The sequence below is a fragment of the Rhinopithecus roxellana genome, chromosome 12 (genome assembly GCF_007565055.1).
Source record: "Rhinopithecus roxellana isolate Shanxi Qingling chromosome 12, ASM756505v1, whole genome shotgun sequence".
In the NCBI taxonomy this organism is placed as follows: domain Eukaryota; kingdom Metazoa; phylum Chordata; class Mammalia; order Primates; family Cercopithecidae; genus Rhinopithecus; species Rhinopithecus roxellana.
In genome coordinates this window covers 128,012,568-128,030,215 of record NC_044560.1, presented here as the reverse complement: position 1 = coordinate 128,030,215, position 17,648 = coordinate 128,012,568, and the positions used below count along the sequence as shown (strand labels likewise).

Sequence of the window (17,648 nt, the reverse complement as noted above, 5' to 3'; positions counted from 1 at the left end):
TGTTTGCTCTTGGTTCTCTAGTTCTTTTAGTTTGATGTTAGGTTGTTAACTTCATATCTTTCTAACTTGCTGATGTGGGCATTTAGTGCTATAAGTTTCCCTTTTAATACTGCCTTAGCTATGTCCCAGAGATTCTGGTATGTTGCACCTTTGATCTCATTAGTTTCAAAGAACTTCTTGATTTCTACCTTAATTTCATTGTTTACCCAAAAGACATTCAGGAGCAGTTTATTTAATCTCCATGTAATTATATAGTTTTGAGTGAATTTCTTAGTCTTTGTTTCTAATCTGATTGTGTTTTGGTCTGAGAGATAGATTGTTAGGATTTCTGTTCTTTTGCATTTGCTGAGGAGTGTTCTACTTTTTTTTTTCTTTCTTTCTTTTTTTGACAGAGTCTTACTGTGTCATCCAGGCTGGAGTGCAGTGGTGCCATCTCAGCTCACTGTAACCTCTGACTCCCAGGTTCAAGTGATTCTTCTGCCTCAACCTCCTGAGTAGATGGGATTATAGGCACATGCCACCATGCCTGGCTAATTTTTGTATTTTTAGTAGAGACAGGGTTTCACCATGTTGGCCAGGCTGGTCTCAAACTGTCTGCTTTGGCCTCCTAAAGTGCTAGGATTACAGGCATGAGCGACTGTACCCAGCCAGAGTGTTTTACTTCTGATTATGTAATTGATTTTAGAATACGTGCCATGTGGCAATGAGAAGAATGTATATTCTGTTGTTTTTGGGTGAAGAGTTCTGCAGATGTCTATCAAGTCCATTTGATTCAGTGCTGAGTTCAGGTCCCGAATATCTTTGCTAATTTTCTGTCTCATTGATCTGTCAAATATTGTCAGTGGGGTGTAAAACTCTCCCACTACTATTGTGTGGGAGTCTAAGTCTCTTTGAAGGTGTCTAAGAACTTGCTTTATGAATCTGGATGCTCTTGTGTTGGGTGCATAGATATTTAGAATAGTTAGGTCTTCTTGTTAAATTGAACCCTTTACTATTAAGTAATGCCTTTCTTTGTCTTTTTTAAACATTTGCTGGTTTGAAGTCTGTTTTGTCTGAAACTAGGATTACAACCCCTGCTTTTTCTGTTTTCCATTTGCTTGGTAGATTTTTCATCATTCTCTTATTTTGAGCCTATGTGTATCGTTGCATGTGAGATGGGTCTCTTGAAGACAGCATATCAATGGGTCGTGCTTCTTTTTCCCGCTTGCTACTGTGTCTTCTAATTAAGACATGTAACCAAGTTGCATTCAAGGTTAATATTGATATGTGTGGATTTGTCCTGTCGTAATTATGTTAGCTGGTTATTTTGCAGACTTGCTTACGTGGTTGCTTTATAGTGTCACTGGTCTGTATACTTCAGTGTTTTTATAGTGGCTGGTAAGGGTCTTTCCTTTCCATATTTGGTGCTTCCTCCAGGAGCTTTTGTAAGGCAGATATGGTGGTAACAAATTCTCTCAGAATTTGCTTGTCTGAAAAGGATCTTATTTCTCCTTTGCTTGTGAAGCTTAATTTGGCCAGATATGAAATTCTGGGTTGGAATTTCTTGTCTTTGAGAATGCTGAATATTGGCTCCCAATCTCTTCTGACTTGTAGGGTTTCTTTTGAGAGGTCTGCAGTTAGTCTGATGGGCTTCCCTTTGTAGGTGGCTTGACCTTTCTCTCTAGCTGCCTTTAACATTTTTTCTTTCATTTAGACCTTGGAGAATTCAATGATTATGTGTCTCAGGGATAATATTCTTGTGAAGTATCTTACTAGAGTTCTCTGTATTTCCCTGAAAGAGATGGATGATATCTTGAAATATATTTTCCACATTGGTTCCATTCTCCCCATCTCTTTTGGGGATACCAATGAGTCATAAATTAGGTCTCTTTACATAATCCCATATTTCTCAGAAGTTTTATTCATTCTTTTTTCTCTATTCTTGTTGACTAATTTCAGAAAGCCCATCTTCAAGCTCTGAGATTCTTTCCTCTGCTTAGTCTATTCTGCTATTAATACTTGTGATTGCATTATGAAATTCATGTAGTGTGTTTTTCAGCTCTATCAGGTTTGTGAGGTTCTTTTCTATACTGGCTATTTTGTCTGTCAGCTCCTGCATCATTTTATCATGACTTTTAGCTTCCTTGCACTGGGTTTCAATGCACTTCTGTAGCTCAGTAATCTTCATTACTATTCATATTCTGAATTCTATCGCTGTCATCTCAGCCATCTCAGCCTGGTTCAGAACCTTTGCTGGAGAGGTGATGTGGTCATTTGGAGGCAAGAAGGCTCTCTGGCTTTTTGAATTGTCAGGGTTTATGCACTGTGGGTTTATCTACCATCAATCTCTGAGGTTGCTGACCTGTGGATGTTTTCTTTATCCCTTTCTCCTATTTGATGACCTTGAGGGTTTGATTGTGGTATAAGGTAGATTCAACTAACTGGCTTCATTTCTGGAATATTTTAAGGGGCCAATCCTCAGCTCCCAATTCCTAGACTGTGTGCTCTAACTCTAAGGGACTTGTACTGGGCCCTGACTTTGCTCTCTGGCTCAAGGTTGGGAATTCACTTTGCTGGGGGAACTGAGGTGCTCTTGGACCACTGGTCACTACACTCCAATGGGTGGTGTCAACCAAAGCATTTAGTAGTGTGGCAGCAGTGAGATCATTTCTATAAACTAGCCAGAAAATGACTATTTCAACAGGCCAGCAATCCATGGCCAATCATTGTTTATTTTAGGTTTAAAAGTAGAAAGTTGTAAAAGACCATTGCTCTTACTGTAATGACACAAGCAATATGGATAAGCTTAACTATCTTTTAAAAAAATTTTTTGTTCTAGGCCGGGCGCGGTGGCTCAAGCCTGTAATCCCAGCACTTTGGGAGGCCGAGACAGGTGGATCACGAGGTCAGGAGATCCAGACCATCCTGGCTAACACAGTGAAACCCCATCTCTACTAAAAAAAATACAAAAAAAAAACTAGCTGGGCGAGGTGGCAGGCACCTGTAGTCCCAGCTACTCGGGAGGCTGAGGCAGGAGAATGGCGTGAACCCGGGAGGCGGAGCTTGCAGTGAGCTGAGATCTGGCCACCGCACTCCAGCCTGGGAGACAGAGCCAGACTCCGTCTCAAAAAAAAAAAAAAATTTTTTTTTGTTCCTTCCTTTCTTCCTCTTTCTTACTCTTTCTTTTTGCTAGAGATGATGTCTTGCTTTGTTGTCTAGGCTGGTCTCAGACTCCTGCACTCAAATGATCTTCCCGCCTCAGCTTCTCACAGTGCTAGGATTACAGGTGTGAGCCACCAAGCCTGGCCAATAATCATCTTTTAAAAATAAAACAAAAAGCTAAACTTCAGAAAGTGACAAACCCTTCATAAGAGAGACGACATCTACAGTAGCTCTTACCACTGACTAAAATGGAGAAAGGAGGAGGAGGAGGAGGAACTGCCATAAATGGGAGAAGAATTGCAAAAGCAATTCACAGATGCAAAGCAAAGCAATTCAATGTGTTTACTTTTTCAACAAATAATACTGGAACAATTAGACATAGGTACTGCCAAAAATGAACCTTGACCTAAACCTCACACCTTATTCAAAACAATTAATGGTTGGACTTGGTGGCTCACACCTGTAATCCCAGCATTTTGGGAGGCCAAGGTGGGCATATCACCTCAGGTCAGGAGTTTGAGACCAGCCTGACCAACATGGAGAAAGCCCCGTCTCTACTAAAAATACAAAATTAGCCAGTCATGGTGGCGCATGCCTGTAATCCCAGCTACTCAGGAGGCTGAGGCAGGAGAATCACTTGAACCTGGGAGACGGAGGTTGCAGTGAGCCAAGAGAGCACCATTGCACTCCAGCCTGGGCGAGAAGAGTAAAACTCCGTTTCAAAAAAGAAAAAAAAATTAACTAAAAATGGACTAAACATAGAAATGTAAGATGTAAAACTATGATAGTCAAAATAATCTTGAAAAAGAACAAAACTGGAAGGCTCACACTTCCTGATATTAAAATTTACTACAAAGCTACAATAATCAAGACAGTATGGTATTGGTATGAGACATATAAATCAATGACATAGAACTGAGAGTCCAGAAATAAACACTCACACTTGCAGTCAACTGATTTTCGGTAAGTGTGCTGAGACAATGGAATGGGGAAAAAAGACTTTTCTACAAATGGTGTTGGGACAATGAGATATCTATTGCAAGTGAATGAAGTTGGACACATATACCATACATGAAAACACATATTTTTAAATGACTAACATAATATACATAGTATCAAATGCTGGCAAGGATGCTTAGAAATTGCATATCTTGGAGTGTAGTGGCACACGTCTGTAGTCTTAGCTACTCAGGGGACTGAAGTGGGAGGGTCACTTGAGAGCAGGAGTGAAGAGTCCAGCCTGGGCAACATAGCAAGGCCCTTGTCTCTTAAAAAAAAAGAAAGAAAGAAACTGAATCTCTCATACATTACTGTTGGAAATGTAAAATGGGACAGTTATTCTGGAATAAAGGCTGACAGTTTCTTAAAAAACTCAGTGCATAGTGGTTTTTGTCTTTAGTTCTGTTTATATGATGAATAACATTTATTGATTTGTATAGGGTGAACCAACCTTGCATCCCAGGAATAAAGCCTACTTGATTGTGGTGAATAAACTTTCTCATGTGCTTCTGGATTTGGTTTGCCAGTATTTTGTTGAGGATTTTTGCATCAATGTTCATCAAAGATATAGGCCTGAAGTTTTCTTTTTGTTTTGTGTCTCTGCCAGGTTCTGGGTCTCACCATATGACCCAGAAACTGCATTCCTGGGCATTTATTCTGGAGAAATGAAAACTTATCTCTACAGAAAAACCTGTACATGAATGTTTGTGGCACCTTTATTTGCAAGCTCCAAACTGGAATTATCTCAAATATCCCTCAATGCATAAATGATTAAACTTTGTGGTTTAATCATTAGTATAACACACAATGTTACACTACTCAGTCATGAAAAAGAACCAACTATTGATGCAGCAACTTGGAGAGATTGTGTTGATATTATTACGAACTGAATGTATGTGTCAGCTCAAAATTCATGCACTGAAATCTTAACCCCCAGTGTGATGATATTAGGAGTTGGAGCCTTTGGGAAGTAATTAAGACATGAGGACTTGGACTCTAATGAATGGAATTCGTGCCTTTATAAGAAGAGATGTGAAAGTGTGCTCTTACTCTCTCTGCTCCCTGCCATATGGAAACACAGCAAGAAAAAGGCCGTCTTCAAACCAGGAAGAGGGCCTTCACCGGAACCAGATCTTTCAGCTTCTTGATCTTGGACTTCTCAGCCTCCAAAACTGAGGGAATTAAATGTTGTTTAAGCCACCCAATCTATGTTAATTTTGCTATAGCAGCCTGAAATGAATAAGACAAGTATTAAACAGGGTCTCTTGGGGTATGGTGGCACATGTCTGCAGTCCTAGCTACTCAGGAGGCTGAGGTGGAAGGATCCTTTGAGTCCATGAGTTCAAGGTTACAGTGACATATGATTGTGCCACTGCACAATCTCCAAAGAAAAGTCAAAAGTCCACATGCTACATGACTCCATTTATATAACATTCTGGAAATGATAAAATTATAGAGATGGGCAACAGATTACTGGTTGCCAGGAGCTAGGGAAAGGGAGGAAGAGAGTGAGTATAAAGAGTACCATGGGCCAGGTGCAGTGGCTCACACTCAATCCCAGTGCTCTGGGAGGCTGAAGAGGATCACTTGAGGCCAGGAGTTTGAGATCCCATCTCTACAAAAAATTTAAAAATTTTGCTGTGCGGCCGGTCACAGTGGCTCACACCTATAATCCCAGCACTTTGGAAGGCTGAGGCAGGTGGATCAACTGAGGTCAGGAGTTTGAGATCAGCCTGGCCAACATGGTGAAACCCCGCCTCTACTAAAAATGCAAAAATTAGCAAGGTGTGGTGGTAGGCTCCTGTAATTCCAGCTACACGAGAGGCTGAGGCAAGAGAATCACTTGAACTGGGAAAGCAGATGTTGCAGTAAGCCAAGATCGTGCCACTGCACTCAAGCCTGGGTGACAGAGCCAGACTTCATCTCAAAAAAAAAAAAAAAAAAAAAGCAAACAAAACAAAATCAACATTCCAGTTTAAAAAGTGGATGAAAGACTGAAACAAGCAGGTCATATATACAAATATATTCAGCTAGCCAACAAGCTCAGCGTCTTTAGTCATCAGGGAAATATAAATTAAAAGCTATTTATTTTATTTTAATTTAATTTTTTGAGACGAAGTCTTGCTCTGTCACCCAGGCTGGAGTGCAGCGGCGCAATCTCTGCTCACTGCAACCTCTGCCTCCCAAATTCAAGCAATTCTCCTGCCTCAGCCTCCCAAGTAGCTGGGATTACAGGCAAGCACCACCACACTCAGATAATTTTTGTTTGTTTGTTTTGTTTTCAGTAGAGATGGGAGTTTGCCATACCAGCCAGGCTGATCTTCAATTCCCGACCTCAGGTGATCTGCCCACCTTGGCCTCCCAAAGTGCAGGGATTACAGGAGTGAGCCACTGTGCCTGGCCTAAAAGCACATTTAAATTCCATTTTATACCCACTAAAATAGCTAAAATTAAAAACACTAATAACAACACCATTTGTTGGCAAGTACATGGAACAATTGAAACTCTCACTTATTGCTGGTGGGAGTGAAATAAGTTACAATCACTTTGGAAACCTGCTCAGCAGTTTTTATAAAGTTACACATATGTCTTCCCACGCCTTGACAATTCCATGTTCAGATACTTTCCCATGAAAAATGAAAATATAGGCTGGGCACAGAGGCTCACGCCTGTAATTCCAGCACTTTGGGAGGCCAAGGTGGGCAGATCACTGGAGGTCAAGAGTTCTAGTCCATTCTGGCCAACATGGTGAAACCTGATCTTTACTAAAAATACAAAAAATTTGCCGGGCGTGGTGGCACGCACCTGGGAGGCTACTCGGGAGGCTACTCGGGAGGCTGAGGCAGGAGAATCGCTTGAACCTGGGAGGTGGAGGTTGCAGTGAGCTGATATCATGCAACTACATTCCAGCCTGGGTGACTGAGTAAAACTCTGTCTCAGAAAATAAAAAAAGAAAGAAAGAAAGAAAGAAAGAAAGAGAGAGAGAGAGAGAGAGAGAGAGAGAGAGAGAGAGAAAGAAAGAAAGAAAGAAAGAAAGAAAGAAAGAAAGAAAGAAAGAAAGAAAGAAAGAAAGAAAGAAAGAAAGAAAGAAAGAAATGGCCCAGGCGCCATGGTTCATGCCTGTAATCCCAGCACTTTGGGAGGCAGATCACGAGGTCAGGAGATCGAGACCATCCTGGCTAACACAGTGAAACCCCGTCTCTATTAAAAATACAAAAAATTAGCTGGGCGCAGTGGCAGGCGCCTATAGTCCCAGCTACTGAGAAGGCTGAGGCAGCAAAATGGCATGAACCCGGGAGCTTGCAGTGAGCTGAGATCAGGTCACTGCACTCCAGCCTGGGCGACAGAGCGAGGCTCCGTCTCAATAAAAATAATAATAATAATAAAATAAATGAAAATATATGTTCACTAAAAGTATGTGGTTGTTTAGAGTAGCCTTATTCATAGTAGTCAAAAACTAAAAACAACCCAATATCCATCAACAAGAGAATGCATAAATAAAATGTTCTTATAATGAACTACCACTTATCAATAGAAAGAACGAAGTTCTAACACACACAATAACATGGGTGAACCCCAAAACTTTTATTAAGTGAGAGTAGTCAGACATAAAAGATCTAATTTAGTTTATATGTAATTTTGGAACAGATAAAAACTAAACATTGTCAGAAATCAGAAAGTTGCTGGGTGCAGTGGCTCATGCCTGTAATCCCAGCACTTTGGAAGGCCGAGGCAGGTGGATCACCTGAGGTCAGGTCGTCGAGACCAGCCTGGCCAACATGGTGAAACCCCATCTCTATTAAAAATACAAAATTAGCTGGGTTTGGTGACATGTGTCTATAGTCCTAGCTACTCTGGAGGCTGAGGCAGGAGAATCGCTTGAACCCAGGAGGCAGAAGTTGCAGTGAGCTGAGATGGCGCCACTGCACTCCAGCCTGGGGGACAAGAGAAAAACTCCATCTCAAAAAAAAAAAAAAACACAGACAAAAAATCAGAAAGCTGATACCTGGGATGGGTAGAGGAATTGACTGGAAAGGAGACAAGAGAGAATTTTCTTAGATGATAAAATTGTTCTGTAGTTTGTTTTAGGTGTTGGTTGAATGTATACACAGATGTCAATGTTCATTAAATGGAGTATCTAAATTCTTTGCATTCTATTATAGGTAGTTAATCTCAAAATATTTAAAAAATTGTATCAATAAAATATTTTTTAAATCACATTAATTTCACTTTAGTGGTATTCTTCTACAAAATCCATAACCCAAGTTATAAATAACGAAAAAAAATTAAACAAACCCCAATTAAGGGACATTTTACAAACATGACCAGCACTCCTCAAAACTGTAAAGGTCAGATTAAACAAGAAAGATGGAGATACAGTCACAGAGCAGAGGAAATTAAAGAGACAAAGGCAATGTAGGATCCTGGATTAGGTCCTGAAATAGCAAAAGTACATTCATGTAAAAACTGGTGAAATCTAAATAACATCTGGAGTTTAGTTAATAATAATGTACCAGTGTTGGTTTCTTAGTTTTGACAAATGTACTATGGTAACTTAAGATTTTAGCACTGGAGGAAAACTGGGTGAAGGGTATAGGAAAATTTTATATTATCTTTATGACTTTTCTATAAATCATAGATTATTCTAAAATTAAAAGTTTACTTAAAATCATTTCACAAAAGCACAAGTATATAAATTTTTCAGTAATAGGAGTTGGGTGCAGTGGCTCACACCTGTCATCAGCACATTGGGAGACTGAGGCAGGAGGCTCACTTGAGCCCAGGAGTTCGAGATTAGCCTGGGCAACACAGCAAGACTCTATCTCTACAACTTTTTTTTTTAAAAAGTGGACATGGTGGTGTGTATCTATAGCTCCAGCTACTCAGGAGGCTGAGGTGGGAGGATCCTTTGAGTCCAGGAGTTCAAGATTACAGTGACCTGTGATTGTGCCACTGCACTCCAGCCTGGGCAACAGAGCAAGACCCTGTCTCAAAAAAATTCCAGTAATAAAAACTAACAATGTAATCATAGAGCCAGTTCACTCCGGTTAAACTTTGTCAGTAGCAATTATAACAAAAAATTGAGTTTCTCAGTTGCAGTGGGCCCAGGTTGCAAGTCACACTTGAGCATGCCTAGATGAACCAATCATGCCTGATAGGTGACCCAGAGCTGATTAGAATGGAAAGTTAACCACGTGCAGAATCTAAGTAACTTGAGTTGAGGAACAGGGACCCAATTAAGAAGTGAAAGGGTGCCCTATTTTTGTTTTTTGTTTTTAGAGTTGAGGTCTCGCTATGTTGTCCAGGCTGGTCTTGAACTCCTGAGCTCAAGCGATCCACCCACCTCAGCATCCCAAAGTGCTAGGATTACAAGTATGAGCCACTGCATCTAGCTCCTGTTTTGCTGAAGTACAAATTTAAAACCCAAGGACCTGGCACCTCCTCTTTGGGACCCAATCAGATCAAGCCTTGTTACATTTTTCTATCTCCTTCATAGTTACTGTCTGCCTTTCAGATCTGCTCCCAGACCCCAGCTTAGGGTGGCATATTTGAGCATTGCCTTCTAACTCCTTGCCCAGTCGATCTTGCAATGAAGCTTTTTCTTTTCTCAAAAGCTGGTGCCATAGTACTGGCTTCTATTCATGTCAGACAGAATGCCCATACATTGGTAACAAAATAAGATGTGCAAGGCTTCTATAAAGTTAATTATAAGCTGGTCATGGTGACTCATTCCTATAATCCAGCACTATGCCTCCTTTATAACTTAGGATAGGTTCACAAGGCCCTTCAAGAATATAGAAATAAAGTATTGCCTCCTCCTGGAAGACTTAGTCTTACTAAAAACTTAAAACTAAAAACCCTACTGCTATTAAACTTCAAGGGAATCACTACCTGGATATATGTCCAGGATTAAGCCTGTTTCTTATAAGTCCTCACAAGCCTAGGAGGAGGATACCAGACTTATGTTTGTAACCCCCTAAAAGACTGAAAACTATTATTTCACAAATGCATAAATAGATAATGTGATGCCATGGGTGGGCATAGGAGCATTATTTTTTCTCTTCCTTCCAATTTCTTTTCTTGTTTAACGTCCTAGTAAAGTTTATACTTTCTAGATTCCACATAAAGATGATGCTGGCACAAGGCTTCCAACCCATCCCATCTTTTGACCTGGAAAATAAAAACACCTTACCGTTGGGCCCCTTGGATAAGGTATCCAGAGATTTTTACTCCTCCAATGCTAGGCAGGGCCTATACCCATAAAACAAGATTGAAGCAGTTACAGAAGATGGGCCTCTGCCCTTCCACAGGCCCTTTAAGATTAAGGAAGAGTAATCTCTAAGGTGGGATGAGGTTAGGAAACTGGCAGGACTTGTTTTCTGGTCACAATACTGCTGACCAAAACAGGATCTTGTCCAGACAGAATAAAGTGAAGAAATGCACAGGAACCAGCAGATGGTGACAAAAGCCATCCCTATCTGCCTTCATTGCTCATTAACATAAGATACTACCACCAGTGCCATGGCAGTGACCCAGAAGTTATCACCACTTTCCATGGCAATGACTCAGATATTACTGCCCCTTTCCTAGAAAGTTCTAAGTAATCCATTCTTCCATTTGCATTGATCCATCCCTTAATTTGCATGTAATTGAATGTCGGTTTACTGAGTATAATCACAGTTGATAAGAGCCCATAGGTTGCTGTCTCTGGATGTGCTGCCTATGAATTAGCCCTGCTCTGCAAAGAGCGGTAATGTTCAACAAAAGTTTACTGTCCAATACCACCAGTTTGCCCTTGAATTCTTTCCTGGCTTCCTCCTAGGCTAAGCCCCAGTTTTGAGGTGGCTGCCCTGCAACAAAAACACACCTTAAAAATAGTGCAAAGAGGCCAGGTACAGAGGCTCATGCCTATAATCCCAGCACTTTGGAAGGCCAAGGTGGGCGGATCACTTGAGGCCAGGAGTTCAAGACCAGGCTGGCCAACATGGCAAAACCCCATCTCCACTAAAAATACAAAAATTAGCAGGGCATGGTGGTGGGCACCTATAATCCCAGCTACTCCAGAAGCTGAGGCAGGAGAATCATGTGAACTCTGGAGGCTGGAGTGCAGTTACCTGGGCAACAGAGTGAGATCCGTCTCAAAAAAAAAAAAAGAAAAGAAAAGAAAAGAAAAATTGACTGGACTTGGTGGCTCACACCTGTAAGCAATCCCAGGACTTTGGGAGGCCAAGGCAGGTGGATCACCTGAGGTCAGGAGTTCCAGACCAGCCTGGCCAACATGGTGAAACTCTGTCTCAACTAAAAATACAAAAATTAGCTGGGCGTGGTGGCGGGAGCCTGTAATCCCAGATACTCGGGAGGCTGAAGCAGAAGAATTGCATGAACCCGGGAGGTGGAGGTTGCAGTGAGCCAAGATCACACTACTGCATTCCAGCCTGGGAGAAAAGAGTGAAACTCCATCTCAGGGAAAAAAAAAAAAAAAAAAAAAAAAAAAAAAAAAAAAATGCAAAGAGCAGTAAAAAAATGGATGAAAAGGTTTAAATTTACATAAGTGAAAGAGGATTAGATATCCCAAATAAATAACTCTTTCAAAGTTTCATAATAAACAGGCAAATAATCTAATAATAAAAGACAACAAGCATTTCACATAAGAGGCAACCAAAATGGCCAATACACTTTTTTTTTTGGAGACAGGCTCTTGCTATGTTGGCTAGGCTGGTCTCGAACTCCTGAGCTCAAGGGATCTGCCTGCCTCTGCCTTCCAAAGTGCTAGGATTATAGATGTGAACCACCGCGCCTAGCCCTGATGTACTTTTGAACTTTTGAAAAGACAATCATCTCATTTATTAGCAGAAAAATACAAATCCAAACTGCAGTGAAATACCAAGAGATACAAGCCATGGGCTGGGAAAAAATATTTGCAAAGGACATATCCGATAAAGGATTACTGCTCTTTATATATATATGATGCGTGTGTGTATATATGTGTGTATGTGTATAAAATATATATTTTAAACTTGTTATATATAAGTTCTTTATAACTTAAATATACTTATGTTCTTTAAAATTCAGCAATAAGAAAATGAATAACCCAATTAAAAATAAATGAAAGATCTGAACAGACGTCTCATCAAAGAAGATATACAGATAGCAAATAAGCACATGAAAAGATGTTCAACATCACATGTTACGAGGGAATTGCAAATTAAAATCAGATACCACTACACATCTGTTAGAATGGTGAAACTCCAAAACACTGACAACAAATGCTGGTGAGAATGTGGAGCAACGGGAACTCTCATACATTGCAGGTAGAAATGCAGATTGATATAGTTTGGGAGAAAAAGAAAAATTGGCATTTTCTTATAGAACTACACACATTCGTACCATAAGATCCATAATTGTGTTCCCTGGTATTTATGCAAATAAGTTGAAAATTTATGTTTATACAAAAACCTCCACACATATGTTTATAGTAACTTTATTCATAATTGCCAAAACTTGGAAAAAAACAAAATGTCCTTCCACAGGTGAGTGGATAAATAAACTATGGCATACCCACACAAATGGAATATTATTCCATGCTAAAAAGAAATAGGCTAGGCTATAGTTTCAATGTTTGTCCTTCTAAAACTCATGTTGAAACTTAATCCACAATGTGGCAGTATTCAGAAGGTGGGGACTTTAAGAAGTGATTGGGTCATAAATAGATTAATCCATTAATGGTTTAATGGATTAATAGATTAATGGGTTATCCCAGGAGTGAGACTAGTGGCTTTCTAAGAAGACAAAGACTCGAACTAGCACACTCAGCCCCTTGACCATGTGATGCCCTATGCCACCTCAGGACTTTGCAGAAATCCTACCAGCAAGAAGGCTCTCACCAGATGTGCCCCTCCTTGACCTTAGACTTCCAAACTCCAGACTGTAAGAAATACATTTCATTTTTTACAAATTACCCAGTTTCAGGTATTCTGGTATAAGCAACAGAAAACAGACTAAGACAGGCCATCGAGCCATGAAAATACATGGAGAAAGCTTAAACGCACATTGCTAAGTGAAAGAAGCCAATATGAAGACTATGTACTGTGTGATTCCAACTACATGACAAATGTGCTTATTCTAGGAAAGGCAAAAACTATGGAAACACTAAAAGGATCAGGGGTTGCCAGGGGTTAGAGTAGAGGGAGGGATAAATCAGAGAAGCACAGAGGACTTTTAGGATAATGAAACTATTCTGTATGATACTAATAACGACATGATTGTACATTTGTCAAAACCCATAGACTACATAATATCAAAAGTGAACATTATTGTAACCTATGAATTTTGGATTATTATGTATCAATGTGGGTTCATCAATGGTAGCATATGCACCTCTCTGGTGCAGGATGTGGATAGCTGGGGAGGCTGTGCCTGTGTGGGGGGAAAGAATACAAGGGGACTCTGCACTTTCTGCTCAATTTTGCTGTGAATATACAATGGCTTGAAAAAAATTAGGTATGAAGGCTACAGATACCATTACACATCCATTAGACTGTCAAAAATGTAGAAGCTTGAAAATGCCAAGATTGTTGAAAATATGAAGTAATCTGTGCACTTACATATGTGTTGGGGGGACATGTATTGACACAGCTACTTTGGAAAACAATTTGAGATTATCTAATAAGGTTGGATATACACTGACCCCATAATGCAGCAATTCTACTCTTAAGTGTAGCCCCTATAAAGATTTCATAGAGGAACAACTTAAAACAACCTCAAACTTAATGTAAATCACAGAAAAGTTGCTATTTTCACACAATGGGATACCAAATAACAGTAAAAGCAATGAACTATGGCTATGTACATCAACTGGATGAATCTCAGAAATGCAATACTGCACAAAAAAGGAAAGATTAGATATGGAGTTCAAAACACATGAAATTTAATAATATATTATTCTGTAACATTTATAGCAAAACTATAGGGAAAAGTAAGGAAATAATTAACTGCAATTACAGGATAGTGGTTCCTTTAGTGGAGGGTGGGAGTTGGAGGTGTGACAGATACATAAGACTCAGAATATCTCAAAGGTACTGGTAATATTCTATTTTTATTCTGGGTAGTGAGTATAAAAAATCCATGTATTATTTAAATTGCCTGTGTATGTGTGTATGTGTATATGTATTCTTCTGCATGTATGTCATATTTCACAATAAAAGTTTTTGTTAGAAATCAATCTCTAATTTTTTATTATATTAAACCTATTTTTGTTATAATTTTATCCTCCTGCCCCGTAGAAGTCTGCCTGTAGTAGAAGAGGAAGAAGCCAATACAGAGGCAGGAATTAATAAAAAGAGGGACAATACGAAAGAGTTCTTTCATACTGGAATTGCCTGGCTGAGGTGGACACTACCTTATCCTTTTTATACTACTTTTTTTCTCATTGTAGTTTGAATGAGGTCCCTGTCACTGAGTATCAAGGATCCTGAATAACAGCCTTAAGAAAGAAGGAAACTTTGTCATTTGTGACAACCTGGATGAACCTGGAGGACATCACATTAAGCGAAAGAAACCAGGCACAGAAAGACAAATACCCTATGATTTCACTCCTATGTGGAATCTAAAAAAGTTGAACTCGTAGAAGCAGACAGTAGAATGGTGGGCTGGGGTGGCAGGATACCAGGGGCTGGGGGTGGCAGGGTGACAGAGGAGATGTCGGTCAAAGGATACAAAATTTCAGTTAGTTAGGAGGAACAGATTCAAGGAATCTATTGTATAACATGGTGATTATAGTTAATAATGTATTGTAGTGTTGAAAATCACTAAGAGAGTAGATTTTAAGCGTTCTCACCACAAAAAAATGACAAGTATTTGAGGTAACACACGTGTTAATTAACATGATTTAGCCATTCCACAAAGTACATATATTTCAAAACATCATGTTGTACGTGATAAATATATACAATGTTTATCAATTAAAAAATAAATAATTAAAAAGAATCCTGAATAATATTTGTGCATTATTTCTCTCTCCTACTACACTAAAAATTTCATAAAAGCAGGGGCTACTATCTCCCTTGTTCACCTCCAAATTCCCAGTGGCCTAATACAATGCTTGGCATATAAGCACTTCTTACATATTTGTTGAATGAATAATAAACAACCTAATTAAAATTGCACTCATGACACTTGTAGTTGTCTGTTTTTGTCTATACATCGTTAAGTATGGTGGTATTATTATATCATTAGTATTTAGCAAAATGCCTAGTACATGATGAGTACTGAATAAATTAATATTAAATGCATACACAGAAACAAGTTTTCTCTGCAATGGCATCTCTATTGCAAACTGTCCTTCATTCGAAAGTCGGAGGAAATAACCTTTAGAATTAATTCGATGTTTATATCCACCTGCTTAAAATCTTCCAGTAAAAATAATAGCAGAATTGTACGCTGCTCACTATAGGACCAGGCACTATTCTGAGTGCCTTTTCACATAATAATTTCTTTAATCCCACAACAACTCTATGGAGGTGATATTATCTTTATTTTGCAGATGAGGAAACAGACACAGAGAAGTTAAGTAACTCGCCTAACATTATACAGCTATTGGTGGTACAGCCAGAATTGAAATCTGTAATCTGGCTCTACAGACAATGCTCTTGACCATATTCCTATAATCCTACAATCCTCAGTGGTTCTGTGCAGCCTAAGGGGTAAAATCCAAAATCCTTAGGATGCAAATGAAGCTCATCGCGATCTCATCCCCAGCATCTTTTTCCACCACTCTCTTCTGAATCCTAGGCTTCAAACATTATAACACTTTTACTGAATATATTGCTTCCTTTCATAGCCACAAGTCTTTGAACATGAGATGTCCTTTGTTCTCTTTCTTCCTGACAAACTTCTCTTCATTTCTTAAAACCCAGTTTGAAATGTCTTCTCTGTGAAGCCTTCCTCAATTCAGCCTCTTTTGTCTGCACTTCTTCAGCTTTGTGAGCTCTTATCATATGATGTTGTACTTATTTAGTTTATATGTTTTTCTTCTCTACTGATTTTGAGCTCATCTAGGGCTGGGTTCATATCTTATTTGTTTATATAGCCTCAGTGGCAAAACTAGTGCTGACGTATACAAAGTACTCAACAAAAGTGTTTGTTTTTGAGACAGGGTCTTGCTCTGTCACCCAGGCTGGAGTACAGTGGCGCAGTCATAGCTCACCGCAACTTCAAACTCCTGTACTTAAAGGATCCTCCTGCCTCAGCCTCCTGAACAAGCAGGACTACAGGCGTGAGCCACTACATCCAACTACTTTTTTATTTTTAAAATTTTTATGGAGATGGGGTCTTGCTATGTTGCCTGGGCTGGTTCCCAGTTCCTGGGCTCAAGCAATCCTCCTGCCTTGGCCTCCCAAAGTTCTGGGATTACAGGCGTGAGCTGCCACAGCCAGCCAACAAATGTTTGATAAATCAATGAATACCAAGTACAACTTGAGTTGAATACTCAAGATATATAGTGTAACTTTGACAATCTATCAGTTTGTCACTATTTATCTATCTACAAAGCAAACACTGTTTTGCTTAGCTGTTATCGTTTTAGTCTCTGCCTTTTTTACCTTTGTTCATTTAGCATTGTGTTGACACCATATCACACAAAGTTAATTAGGTGTCTGCCTTTCTCACTTGTACTACACATATACCTTGAAGGTAGGTGCCATATCTTACTATCTCCAATAAAGGGGTCCAGGGGAGCTTGGAATATAGTAAAGGCTTAGTACATCTTTGTCAAAGTGAATTTAATTTCAATTAGCTGGTATGGTTAGGCTATCTGAGTATCTCTTATCTCCAGATCTTTTTCCTTTGAAAGCCTGATAATTTTGCTTTCAGTTTTACTTATGCCATTTATCTTTATCCCTATAGCAATCCCAGTATGTGGAATGTAGGTTGTTGGGCTAGAGATATGAAGAAACAACCATAGAAGGTGATACATTTTTGTTTAGCTTTTCAGTTTTCCTATAGTATAAACTAACTAGTTTGTCCCTCAAATTAAAAAATAACAGAGGATTCTCTGTCCTTCAGATTTTAAGACAGCAATGCTAATAACATGGTATCAAAAGAAATTATTTGGAAAGGTTGCTATGAAATATTACACCCTACCTGTAATTGGAATCTCCCAGTATGAAAATTTCGAGAAATAAAAACACAGTGAGAATGAGATTTAATCTTTGCCGTTGATGGTCTTTGCCTGCATCTCTCATCAATTGCTTTAAATTTGGAATTTTGAAATATTTCTCTGAAAAATATTTTATAAAGAATATTATTAAACCTGAACTAGATTATAAATTAAAATCATTATTTCCATTATTGATACATAAAGTTTTAAAATCAGAATAAATACATTATAGCATGTTTATTTTTAAAAGCACAAGTCAGTTTACATACTCCCTACTCATATGTTAGATTTCATTAAATCTGTTTTATTCATAGAATATAAATTAAACCACTTATTTTATTCATGAAATGTA

General features: G+C 39.1%; 1 protein-coding gene across 1 annotated transcript in view; it reads right to left on the bottom strand.

Annotated features, from left to right (window-relative positions):
- The window catches only part of C12H1orf185 (chromosome 12 C1orf185 homolog), a 48,692-nt gene that overhangs the window by 13,771 nt on the left and 17,273 nt on the right, over nt 1-17,648 (bottom strand). The window contains exon 3 of the mRNA XM_010370395.2: nt 17,281-17,416. Coding sequence (XP_010368697.1) covers nt 17,281-17,416 — 136 coding nt within the window. The remainder of the gene's footprint in view (nt 1-17,280; nt 17,417-17,648) is intronic.